This window comes from Garra rufa, chromosome 9 (assembly GCF_049309525.1).
Source record: "Garra rufa chromosome 9, GarRuf1.0, whole genome shotgun sequence".
Taxonomy (NCBI): domain Eukaryota; kingdom Metazoa; phylum Chordata; class Actinopteri; order Cypriniformes; family Cyprinidae; genus Garra; species Garra rufa.
Window position 1 is genome coordinate 30,223,951 of NC_133369.1, and position 13,164 is coordinate 30,237,114.

General features: G+C 40.2%; 1 protein-coding gene across 1 annotated transcript; it reads right to left on the bottom strand.

The window, feature by feature from the left end:
- Positions 1-10,869: 10,869 nt before the first annotated feature.
- LOC141342068 (trypsin-2-like) lies at positions 10,870-12,161 on the bottom strand. The gene is made up of 6 exons (XM_073846452.1): positions 12,122-12,161; positions 11,862-12,012; positions 11,524-11,774; positions 11,288-11,424; positions 11,098-11,199; positions 10,870-11,000 (listed from the first exon to the last, which is right to left on the bottom strand). Exons 1-6 carry the CDS (start codon positions 12,159-12,161, stop codon positions 10,953-10,955), a joined length of 729 nt encoding a protein of 242 aa, XP_073702553.1. The 3' UTR covers positions 10,870-10,952.
- Positions 12,162-13,164: the final 1,003 nt, after the last annotated feature.

A 13,164-nucleotide genomic window follows, 5' to 3' on the forward strand; every position in this document is an offset into this window, starting at 1 on the left:
GTAGCTCCACACTTCATTGGTAGACTTCCAAGGGCCCTGACATTTAAAACGAGACATTGAGAACTCAGAAAAAGCACCGGGAGTTTATTTACAAGTAGATTTATACAGACAGTAACTGCAAGAAGTTTAGCGGCCGCCGCCATCTTAAATTTAGTCACGATAAGTCGAGTGTCGAGCACGAAGGAAACTACAACCTGATAAGTTGATAACCTGATAAATTCCTTGGTGCTCGACACTCGACTTATCGTGACTAAATTTAAGATGGCGGCGGCCGGATTTTTTCTTGCAGGAACTGTCTGTATAAATCTTCTCGTAAATAAAATACCGGTGCTTTTTCTGAGTTCTCAATGTCTCGTAAATGTCAGGGCCCTTGGAAGTCTACCAATGAAGTGTGGAGCTACTTTGTGCCTCGTAAATGGCGTAAAACAGTGATTTATTTACATGGCTTCTTCGATGCCCTGTTGACTCTCATTGACAACCTGTTGTGAGCATCGGATAACTGACCCCAGATTTCGGACTGCAGTGGACAAGACGAGATGAGATATGCAAGGTACGTTCACACTCGGTATCATGATTCAATACACTGTAGGTCAAAATCACACCGGAGTTCTCCTTTAAATCAAGAAGAAAATATTGTCTTTTTGCTCCATTTAGTAAAAACGGTTCTTAACAAAGCCATGTTGTGCATCTCTGCACACAGCAGTGTTTCATTACTGAATGAATTTACCTTTTTTAAACACCTAGAATCAGTGACTTACTGACCCATTCATAAAATTCTTTATAAAAAATTTCAAGAAAAAGTTTCTTCAGTTTTTTTTCTTACTACTGCCTTCGTATGTAGTATATCATTTTTTTTAAAAATGCATACAGCACCAAGTTTGACAGTTGAGGCAAATTCTTTAAACACTGTTTTTCTTGTGCTTGCAGGTTTGTTCAGACAGTCAACCTTTGTGGCAGCAAATGCATTGACAGTCACAGATCAGATGGACTTCTGGAAAGAGGGTGCAAACAACAAGCATCAGCCTGAATCCCATTCTGCCGTTTCTCATCAGAGAGCTTGTCAACTTTGACTCAAAACTACTAAAATTTAACACAACACAAACACATTTTTACTGTATGATTTTATTTTATTTACACTACCAGACAAAGCTTTTGAACAGTAAGATTTTAAATGTTTTTAAAGAAGGTCTCTTCTGCTCACTAAGCCTGCATTCATTTGGTCCAAAGTACAGCAAAAACAATACACTTTTGAACCATTTTTATTATTTAAAATAACTGTCTTTTTGAATATATTTTAAAATGTAATTTATTGCTGTGATCAAAGCTTAATTTTTAGCATCATTACTGATCCTTCAGAAATCATTCTAATAATTTGATTTTCTGCTCAAAAACTATTATTATGATGTTGCTGAAATTATTATAATGCTAAAAACAGTGGAGTACATTTTTTTTTCAGGTTTCTTTGATGAATAGAAAGTTCAGATAAACAGCATTTATCTGAAACAGAAATAGTTTGTAACATTATGAATGTCTTTATTATCACTTTTGATCAATTTAAATCATCCTTGCTAAATAATATCTTTCTATTCATCAAAGAATCCTGAAAAATCTAAAAATTAAATAATGTTTATCAGCATACTAGAATGATTTCTGAAGGATCATGTGATACTGAAGACGAGTAATGATGCTGAAAATTCAGCTTTGATCAAAGGAATAAATTAAATTTGGATCAAATTAATGCAGGCTTGGTAAGCAGAAGAGAATTCTTTAAAAAAATCTTGTGTTCAAAAACTTATGACTGGTAGTGTACTTACTTATTTTTGCTTTTCAGTATGTGTATGTTTCCCATGATACAAAGTCTCTGTACTTAAAAAGAAAATGTTCAACAATTAAAAAGAATATTATCAGAACTAATGCTTATGAGTTATTGTGATTTTTATGGGGTTGGGGTGGTAAAAATCTTGAATTACAGTGCTGTAGGTTAATTGGATTGTTTTTACAGGTAAAAAATGTTTAAAATAAATGAAAATAAACTCTATAGTACTGATACTGTAATTGAAAATACAGTAAAAATACTGTAATTGAAGATACAGTAAAAACACTGTAAATGAAATTACAGTAAAAATAATGTAAATGAAATTACAGTACAAATACTGTAAATGAAATTACAGTAAAAATACTGTAAATGAAATTACAGTAAAGACCTTTTAGTACTGTAAATAGTACTTGAATCTTTTGGTTTCGGCCCATCTATTATTGCCTATATAAGACTCTTGTATACTGACTCATACAGCATGCTCAAAATTAATGGCACCCTTACTAGACCATTCAGAGTAAGCAGAGGTATAAGGCAGGGGTGTGGTCTCTCAGGAATTCTATATGCCATTGCTATTGAACCTCTATTGGTTGCACTAAGAAATAAGTTGGGTGGCATATCAACAATGTGTCCGTCTTCCACAGATTTGAATACTGTTAGACTTAGTGCCTATGCTGATGATGTCACTGTTTTCATTAAATCTACTCAGGATGTTATGGATTTGAAAGCATCTTAGGAGGTTTATCAGAAAGCCTCCTCCTCTCAAATCAACTGGCAAAAATGTGCATCCTTTTTAATGGGAGAATGGGAGAATGGAGGCCCTCCCATACTTCCTCAGAACTGCTCTTGGAGTCTGGAAGGGTTTAAAGTCCTTGGAGTCTTTCTTGGGACTGATCAATTTATTCAGAAGAACTGGGATGGTATTCTCGAAAAAGTTTCTGGACGTTTACAAAGATGGAAATGGATTCTGTCTCAGTTGTCATATAGGGGAAGAGTGCTCATCATTAACAACTTAGTAGCTTCCATGATGTGGCATCACTTTAAATGTGCTTGACCCACCAAAAGATTTGTTGCAACGTTTGCAGAAGATTTTTGTTGATTTTTTCTGGGATGGTTACCATTGGCTTCCCCCTGCAGTCCTTTATTTGCCAGTGAATGAAGGGGGTCAAGGGTTGATTGATTTGGCAGCCAAAGTCAAAGCTATGAGGTTAAAGGCGGTCCAAAACCTACTCTATCCTGTGGACTTTAAGCCTTGGGTGTCATTTGCAGATTTGCAGTCAGGCTGGTTTCAGAGGTGATACTAAATGGAGAGGTTTTTTAACGGTTCCGGCTGTCCTTTCTCCTTCTTGGAGGCTCTTCTATAAGGGCCCCCTACCTAAACGATCTTGCCCACCAATTCTCACATTTCTAAATTCAACTTGACAAGTTGCATGTCGGGAGTGTGGGGTGCGTGAGCATTTCACGGGTGAGAAGAGCAACTGATTTTCCTCAATTTCTTTTGGAAAAGTTGTTTAAGTTTTTGATCTGTCTGTTTGGTTTATCTTTTTTTGGTTTCTTTTCTTTTATTTATTTATTTATTTTTTTTAGTAGTTGTTTAGTTTAGTTCCGTGGCGGGGTGTGAGAATGGAGGCTCACCCGAGTGGGTGGGATTTATCTCTTTCATTCCGTCATGGAGTAAGGTGCGTGCCTGTTGCTGATGCATCCGTGGAAGATGTACTTGTTGCGGTGGGTGAGCAAATTGGATTTGAGAACATAGTTTCTGCCTCACGCATGAACAAGGCCGTTGTGATATTCTTGATGGAGCAGAGGTTGGTTGATCGGTTGATTGAGAGCGGAGTGTGGGTAAGTGATGTTTTTTGTGTTATTTCACCGCTGATTTCGCTTTCAACCAAAGTTACAATTTCTAATGTTCCACTGTTCATACCTAGCTCTGAAACTGAACAAGAACTATGAAGGTTTGGAAAACTGGCTAGTGGAATAAAAATGATTCCTCTAGGTTGTAAGAATCAAGCATTAAAACACGTGCTTTCATTTGTGTTTATGTTTTTGGAATCATCGTCTTTGGAAATCTCTTTTTGTGTTCAGCATGAAGGGAAATCCTATATGATTTATGCGAATACTGGCAGTCTAAAATGCTTTGAATGCGGAGATCTTGGACATAAGAAAAATGTTTGCCCACACAAAAGGTTGAAACAAATGAAAATGCAAATGTAGTTGAAGTTGTTTCACCAGTGGAAGAAGTGCAGAGAACTGAAGTAGGATAAGATCAAATTGATATGGATAAACGGATAAGTTCAAATCGAGGTGCTGTACAGAAGAGTGAAAGTAGGCCCACATTAAAGGTGCCATAGAATGCATTTATACAATATTTTTAAATTGTTCTCTGATATCTACATAGAAGGTATATGGCATAGGAAAGGGCAAAAAATCTCCAGAAATGGTTTTACAGGTCCATTTACAACCCTAGGATTTGTCCCTAGAACGAAATGCTCTGTTATTTGGAAGCTTCATGAATATTAATGAGCTCTGCTCTGATTGGCTTTTTCACAGAACTCAATAGCTCGCACATGGATAAAAATATATATTTAATTAGGAGCTCTAGCCGCTTTTAATATGCGATTTGTTGAATCTGCCATTTTGAATCGCGGATATATTAGTCTGATTACTGTGATGCATGTGCTCTGTGTAAAGTTACAATGCAGAGACACAAGTACTTACCAATCAAGTTGAGCTGCTTGTCAGTGATTCTCCAGATCTGTAAATAATTTGCCATCATCAGGCAGTTATTTCTCCATCATTCACCATCATCAGCGCAGGCATCTCTCTGTTTATGTGGTAAGTGAAATCCTATGTATAGCAATGTAACAGGCTAGCGCTAACATTAAGCTAACCATGTCCCTTGAGTGACTCGCCTTGTTTAACTGATGTGCTGACGTTACCGATGATTGGGCGATGCAAATGTTGGAGGCGTAACTATTGACGATCCCGGGGAAGTTGCGTAACAGACCTGTTATGTTGGAATTGACCTATTTTTCGGTGGTCTTTTGCAAATACTAGATTTATGTAAGAAGGAGGAAACGATGGTGTTTGAGACTCATGGTATGTTATGTCCATGTACTGAACTGTTATTATTTAACTATGCCAAGGTAAATTCAGTTTTCCATTCTATGGCACCTTTAAGTCATGTGGTTGAGGAAAACAGTAAGAGGAGTGCTGAAGAAGAAAGGTCTCAAGTCAATTGTACTATTGAAACGGGACAGATGGGGCAAAAAGTTGAAGATCACTCTTTGGGTTCACAGATAGCAGAAGAAGAAATTGGTCATGGAAGAGAGGAAGGTGATGATGATGATGATGATGATAATGATGATAAAATGTCTGAAATGTCCGATATACCTTCTCAGTGTGGGGATGAACAGTTGTATACTGTAAAAGAAATCAATGACTTTCTGGATGAAACTTTTGGCAAAAAGTTTGAAGTAACAGAATTTTTTCCGGATGTTAACAAACTCTTAACTTCAGTAATGAAAATACAGAAATCAGTAGGTTTCAAAGAACTTAGCGGAAGGAAAAGGTTTAGATTGAAGAAAATCGTAACAAAATTAAGGGGAGGAAAATGTTCGTCTATGTAACAGGGAGGGTCAGACTGAGACGTGCGGATCCAGTTGCAGCATTTTATTGTCAAGATCGTAGTCGGGGCAAACAGGGTCAACACCAGCAAACAACAACAGCGAAGATAATCCAGAGAGTAAACCAGTAACCAAGAGTGAGTCAAAAACCAAATGGGCAGTCCAAAGTAACAACAGAAACAAACAGAGAAAACAAGGCAAAACAGGAAACAAAACCAGGGATAAACTAGGAAACTCTGAAAACACGGAGACTAGGAAACTGGGAAAACGCTTAGAAATGCAGCCGGGGCAATACAAGACTTTGCGAAGAAGCTGAGTGTGAGAGTGGCTTAAATGCTGTCCGTGTGATGAGCTGCAGCTGTGTGTGTGTGTGTGTGTGTGTGTGTGTGTGTGTGAGAATGAGCTGCAGGTGAATGCAGTGATTGGTGCAGTGGCTTGTGAGGGCTGAAGTCCATGAAGTGTAGTGCAAGAGTTAGTGATGACAGGACGACTCAAATCGTGACAGAGCCCCTCCCCAAGGAGCGGCTTCCAGACGCTCTAACCACCTAATGAAACCGGAGGGTGGTGGAGCGGAGGCGGAACAGGGGGAGGGATGGAGGGCCAGGTCCATGTGGGGGTAATGGAGCTATGGACTGAGGCGGAGCCGACGGAGGGAGAAGCCATGGTGGAGGAAGGGTTGGCTCCTCCATGGGGCCGACCGACGGAGGTGGAGCCGGTGGAGCCCGAGGCGGAACCGGAGAGTCGATGGTCCTAGGTGACACTGAGGATCTGGAGGGCCAAGGCAGAACCCAAGGCTCTGGCGACCCCGGCGGAGATGGAGGTCCGGAGGTACGCAGCGGAGCCAGAGTGACAGAGGATCGAGGCTGTGCCCATGGGAGGGAGGAGGTCCACAGAGCCGGCAGGACGGAGTGACGAGGCGCAGCCGGAGGAGTAGAGTCCAGAGGCGAAGGTGGGGCGACGACTGACCGGGGCGGAGCCGGAGAGACGATGAAGCCCGGTGAGCTGGTGGGCCGACGGCCGACAACGGAGACGAGGGAGCACAGAGCCGGGGTGGAGCCGCAGGGTCGGAGGACCGAGGTGGAGTCCAGGACTCTGAGACTGGAGGTGATGGTGAGGGATCCTTCAGTCTGGACACCGATGGAGACTGGCAGTCCCACGGCAAGTCCTCTGCACCGAAGGTGGGATGTGGGTGAGCAGAGGGACTGTCAGGAGACAGAGGTGGTGGGACTGGAGCAGCAGGGAGGGTGGGTGGGAACCCACACAGTCCATGCATGGCCTACGTGACCAGAACCGGGCAGACAGGAATCTCAGGACGACTGGATGGAACCAGCGGAGGCTCTGGAAGACTGGGCTGAACCAGCGGAGGCTCTGGAAGGCTGGGCGGAACCAGCGGAGGCTCTGGAAGGCCGGGCGGGACCAGCGGAGGCTCTGGAAGGCCGGGCGGGACCAGCGGAGACTCTGGAAGGCCGGGCGGGACCAGCGGAGGCTCTGGAAGGCCGGGCGGAACCAGCGGAGGCTCTGGAAGGCCGGGCTGAGCCAGCGGAGGCTCTGGAAGGCCGGGCTGAGCCAGCGGAGGCTCTGGAAGGCCGGGCGGAACCAGCGGAGACTCTGGAAGGCCGGGCGGAACCAGCGGAGACTCTGGAAGGCCGGGCGGAACCAGCGGAGACTCTGGAAGACCGGGCTGAACCAGCGAAGGCTCTGGAAGGCCGGTTGGGAGACCAGCTGCTCGAGCCGACAGCAGCGGTGGGTCCTCCACGCTAGACATTAATCTTTGATAAGTCTTGGGTGCAAATTTGGGCGTGGCGGCAGCCACCTTGGGTGCAGATTCTGGCGTGGCGGCAGCCATCTTGGGTGTAGACTCCGGAAGGGCAGCCATGTTGTGAACAGGCTCTGGAAGGGCAGACATCTTGTGCTGTGGCTCCTCTAAAACACCCACAGTTAACGGTGAGCCACATAGCAACAGCGCATACTGCATACAGTCCTGTAGCGAGCAGTTAAATTCCCCTCCAGGCAGCATCGATTTGGCAGGTTCATTAAGTCCATAACGAAATAGGCCCCTAAGTCACGCTTCATCGTAAAATGGTAGTTGGTATGAAAACTTACGGAACTGGTGAACATATTCCTCAATGGGGAGATTTCTCTGTCGTAGGAGCAGAAGCTGGTCGATTGGGTCCATATTGTGATGCTGGTGAATAAAGCTGCTGGATCCTTGTAGTGGCGAAGTCTTCTGTAACAGGGAGGGTCAGACTGAGACGTGCGGATCCAGTTGCAGCATTTTATTGTCAAGATCGTAGTCGGGGCAAACAGGGTCAACACCAGCAAACAACAACAGCGAAGATAATCCAGAGAGTAAACCAGTAACCAAGCGTGAGTCAAAAACCAAATGGGCAGTCCAAAGTAACAACAGAAACAAACAGAGAAAACAAGGCAAAACAGGAAACAAAACCAGGGATAAACTAGGAAACTCTGAAAACACGGAGACTAGGAAACTGGGAAAACGCTTAGAAATGCAGCCGGGGCAATACAAGACTTCGCGAAGAAGCTGAGTGTGAGAGTGGCTTAAATGCTGTCCGTGTGATGAGCTGCAGCTGTGTGTGTGTGTGTGTGTGTGTGTGTGAGAATGAGCTGCAGGTGAATGCAGTGATTGGTGCAGTGGCTTGTGGGGGCTGAAGTCCATGAAGTGTAGTGCAAGAGTTAGTGATGACAGGACGACTCAAATCGTGACAGTCTACAAGATTAGATAAATCTGTTTAATGCCACAAAGGGTGAATCTTCTCCATCTTAAACTATTTTTCCTTTTTATTCTCCTATTTTTTTTTTTTTTTTTTTCCAGAATTTTATAAACATTTTTGGTATGTGATTAAGGAAGATATGTTGGAGGTTTTTAAAGCCTCTTTTGAAAAAAAGGAATTGCCAACTAGTTGTAAAAGAGCTGTGCTTTCGTTATTGCCTAAGAATGGTGATCTTGGCCTTTTAAAAAATTGGAGACCAGTGGCACTACTATGTACAGATTATAAAATTCTTGCGAAGGTATTTGCAAATAGACTAAAAAAATACCTTGGGTCTTTGATAAAAAGAGATCAAACTTATTGTGTACCAAATATAACTATAATGGACAATCTATTTCTTTTAAGAGATGTAATTGATTTGGCATATATGGATCATATAGATTTAGGTATATTTTCTATTGACCAAGAAAAAGCCTTTGATAGAGTTGATCATTGTTATTTGTTTAATACTCTCAAAGCTTTTGGAATTGGAGATTTCTTTCTATCAGGCATAAAACATTTATATACTGGGGCATGTTATGTTAAAGGTGGAAGGTGGACTTAGTCAGCCAGTTTTAATGCATAGAGGAATAAGGCAGGGATGTTCTTTATCAGGACAACTTTTTTCTCTAGTAATTGAACTCCTACTCTGTCAATTAAGGAAAAATCTGCAAGGTTTTCCAGTTAAAGAAGACACGTTTGGTCTGGATGCCACTGGACAAAGGCTGCTGTTCTCTTTTTGCCAGTCAATGAAGGTGGGCATGGATTAATGGATATACAAAGTCGAATTAAGACCGTCAGAATCCAAGCGGTGCAAAGACTGTTGTACTCTGGGGAATCTATGTGGACTGACACAGCTTGTGTTTTGTTGCAAAAAGTGGACATTTTTAAGTATGATAAACAATTGTTCCTAATAAGGCTGGTGGACATTGATTTGAATGGCACCTCATCTTATTATAAGTCAGTTTTAAAAGTATGGAGATCGAGAAGAGAAGTTCTTCAGATCTTGGAAGCTGGATACAACATGAACCTCTTTTTGATAATCCTTTGACTGAGGTCAAAGAACTAAGTCTGAAGAGTTCAAGATCTATAATGGCAAAAGCTGGCTGTACCAAAGTATCTGATTTAAAGAATGGCAACACATGGAAAAGTCCTGAGGAGATGTGTTGTCTGACAGGAAGTCTGTCAGGTTCATGAAGCTAATACTAAATAGATTTTTTTTTGTCTTTAACTGCTGTATTTAGACAAAATAATGAGATGATTTTACAAGACAAGGATGAGAATTATGTTTTTCCAGAGTTAAAGATTTTTGCAGCTGTTGAAGAACAACCAGAAGAGAACTCAATTCTTAATTTCAGAACTCCACAACTAACAACATTTGAAGAAACATCTAAGAAAGCGATTTATTTAACATGTGTGAAAATGACTCATTACTCCTCTCTAAATAATGTAAAGGAATAAAAATGGACAGATATTTTTGGGGTTGAATTTTCCCCTAGAGGATGTTGGAGGTCTTTATATAAATCTCCCATAGAGAAACGAACTGCAGATCTTCAGTGGAGAGTTGTTCATTGGGCAATAGCCACAAATAAACATGTGGCACATTTTGATCTTAATGTGGTAAATTAATGTGTATTTTGTAATGCTGAGGAGTCAATAGATCATGTGTTTCTACATTTTTCTAGAATATTTCAGACTTTGGAAGAATGTTTTAGAAAATTAGGAGAAGTATTTAGCCCAGTGAATTTCGTATTTGGTCTTAAATATGTTGCTGCAAAGAAGAAAACAATGTCTTTGATTAATTTTATGGTGGGTGAAGCAAAGTTAGCAATATGGTTGACAAGATAGCAGAAATTGAATGTTCAGTGGATCCTGATTTGATCTTTAAAACCATGCTAACTGCAAGGGTTAGAGCAGAATTAGCTTTTTATAAAATGACAAACAATTTAACAGTTTTTAATGAAATTTGGGGAATTGAAAAATGTTTATGTCTTTGATGAAGAGGAAAATTTAATAACTCTTGTGTAGTTTATTTATTTATTTTATTTTGGAGGAAAAAAAATGTGTAATTTTTTTAACTTCATAAAAGAAAAAAAAAGGAAAATGAATTGAAATTGTAAGGAACATTTTGATAAAAAAGGAGTGTAAAAATAAAATCTCTCTCTCTCTTTGTATTTTCTCAATATGGTACAAGATTATCCTTTTAAATCAATGTAATTAAAGTTTGTTTAAAATATAATCTAAATGTAATCAAAAATAGTCTGATTAAATTGCCTAAAATGTGTATGTAATTGATTTAGTTAATAACTCCAATTTTTGTCATATATTTTGGAATTAGTAATGGTCTATAGTTTGTAAGTAATCTACCCAGCACTGCTAACAAATATCCCATATTTGCTTGTCCTTAAAATGTTGGACGTTCCTAGAAATTCAAGTTTCCCTATGTATTTTTGATAGAATAACTGTCTTTATTTATTTTTTAGAAATATTGAAGACTCAACTTGTAGCCATTTTTAAGCCTTCTGCTAAACTGTTGACATAGGCACTTTGTTGTGTGTTGTTTTGGTGAGTAATTATTGCTAAGAGCATCATAGAATTACTGTAAATATAGGCCTGTTAAAATACTTAAACAATATATTTAGCATTTATTGACAATTATCAATGAACAACTTGTAGTAGCAGAACATTTTTAAATGCTTTGTCAGAGGAGATTTGGAGGCTGTATGTGATTTCATATCAGCTTTAGTTGCTGCTCATGGTGTCGGCGATCCATTGGCTGAACATGCACACCTTGAAAAAATGAGAATTCATATAAATTACGTAAGTACATCATATGAAACCAAACATATTGTTTTTAACAATTATTAAACAACAACAACTATATTACCTTGGCATAAACACCAGGATGATTCTTCTCAGCACAGCCATAACCCCAGGACACAATACCCTGCAGCTGACCATTGCAGACCACAGGACCACCAGAGTCACCCTGAAGAAGAGAAACATAACAACTGATTATTATTTAAATAGTCTCAATTAATATTCATGCAACAATGCTATTTCTTGTTATCCTCTACCTGGCAAGAGTCCTTTCCTCCCTCCAGGTATCCAGCACAGAACATGGTATCGGTGATCATGCCAGGGTAGGAGTTGTTGCAGTCGCTGTCTGAGATGATGGGGATCTCCAGACACTGGAGCTTGTTAGAGTCAGCGGCTACAGAGAATTTAATGCAACAGCAATAGATATGAAGTGAACCAAATTGCTATGAACATGAAGTGTGAAGAAAATGACATCATGAATCCTGACACTTACTGGAGCTCATGGTGTTTCCCCAGCCAGTAACACTGCACTTGGTGCCAGCAGCGGCACAGCCATTGGGCAGAGACACAGGCTGCACATACTGATTGAGGGTAGCGGGCTTGCTAAGCTTGATCAGCATGATGTCACTGTCAATGGTCCAAGAGTTGTAGTTGGGGTGGCGGATGACCTTGTCAGAGGAGATGAACTGCTCAGATCCCTCATTAATCACGATGTTGTGCTCGCCCAAACGGACCTCAATACGTCTGAAAGACAAAGTCCAATACTCTTCAGAATTAAAGAAACCGATAGATAGGTTGATACATGAACTACTCTGTGAAGACATCACTTACGACATGTAGCAGTGAGCAGCAGACACAACCCAGTTCTCGTTGACCAGAGAGCCACCGCAGAAGTGGTAGCCAGCGTTCAGAGACACCTGCCAGGGCTGGGAATAGGGTGTGCACTCATACCCACCAACAATCTTGTCATCATCCAGAGCAACTACACAAATGAGAAAGTATTATAAGTATATTGACTATATTTTTCTGTAAAATGTGCTGAGTAAAATCATCATAATTGCAGTGAATCAGTGAATGGAGTTTCTACTCACAGGCAGCTCCAAGGAGCACCAGGAACACCAAAGACCTCATGGCTGCTAATTGAACCTGTTTGATGTATGTCTCGATCCGTACTCACAGTATTTATAGGAATGTCAGCCTATTGATCCACGCCCAAGTGGTCTGTCATTGACCAATCATCTCCAAAAGACTTATCTGAGGTAATATACTATCACTGTGTTTCCATTAAGAGACACACCTTCAGTATTTGAATAAAAAAAAGAAAACTATTGTAGGGTTGCATTTTCACCCCGTGTATAAATATATAGTAGCCTAACAAGATGTATTTTTTATGCTTACTTAGTGTAAAATGTTTGTTATAAATTTGCCAAACCATAAAGCCAAAACCTCCTTAACAGTAAAATGCCATCTGCTTTATAATATTATTTCATACTTATTATCATTGTGTTTTGATGAAAAGATACATAATATATCTTGATTATTTGAATGTTAGAAAACTGTATCTTGGGATATCTAGGGATGCTTTTGCACTCTGATGTCACCCAGTGTACAATAAATATATATTATGCATACATTCTCAAAGGTAAAATGTTTGTTATACATTTCCCAAAACTTTAAGCCAAAACATCCTTAACCCAACAGTGAAATGCCAACTGCAATACAGATTTCTGAGAAACAAACTAGAGCACAAAATTACATTTATAAACAAGTGTGTAGATTAAACAGAATGTACATTTTTGATAAATCCAGGGAGATCCAGCAGCTGTGCTGCTGAATATGTACATTTTAGTCTTTGTGACCTTGACAGCAAGTTTCCAACGTTAAACAAGGTTTGAACAGCTGCTCATCTTCTCACCCAGGTTTTATACGTTCATATATTTAGTGTAATTTTGAAAAAAAAAAAATCCCATTCTGCTGTCATATTTCTGTAAGTAGTGCACAGTTAATAGTTACAGTATAAAATATTTATCTCAATCAGATGATGAATGATAACATGTACAGCTATATTTCAGTCTTTCTGTATTGTCCATTACATTCAGGGGTGTGTGGAGTTCAAAACCTTTGAACAGTTATA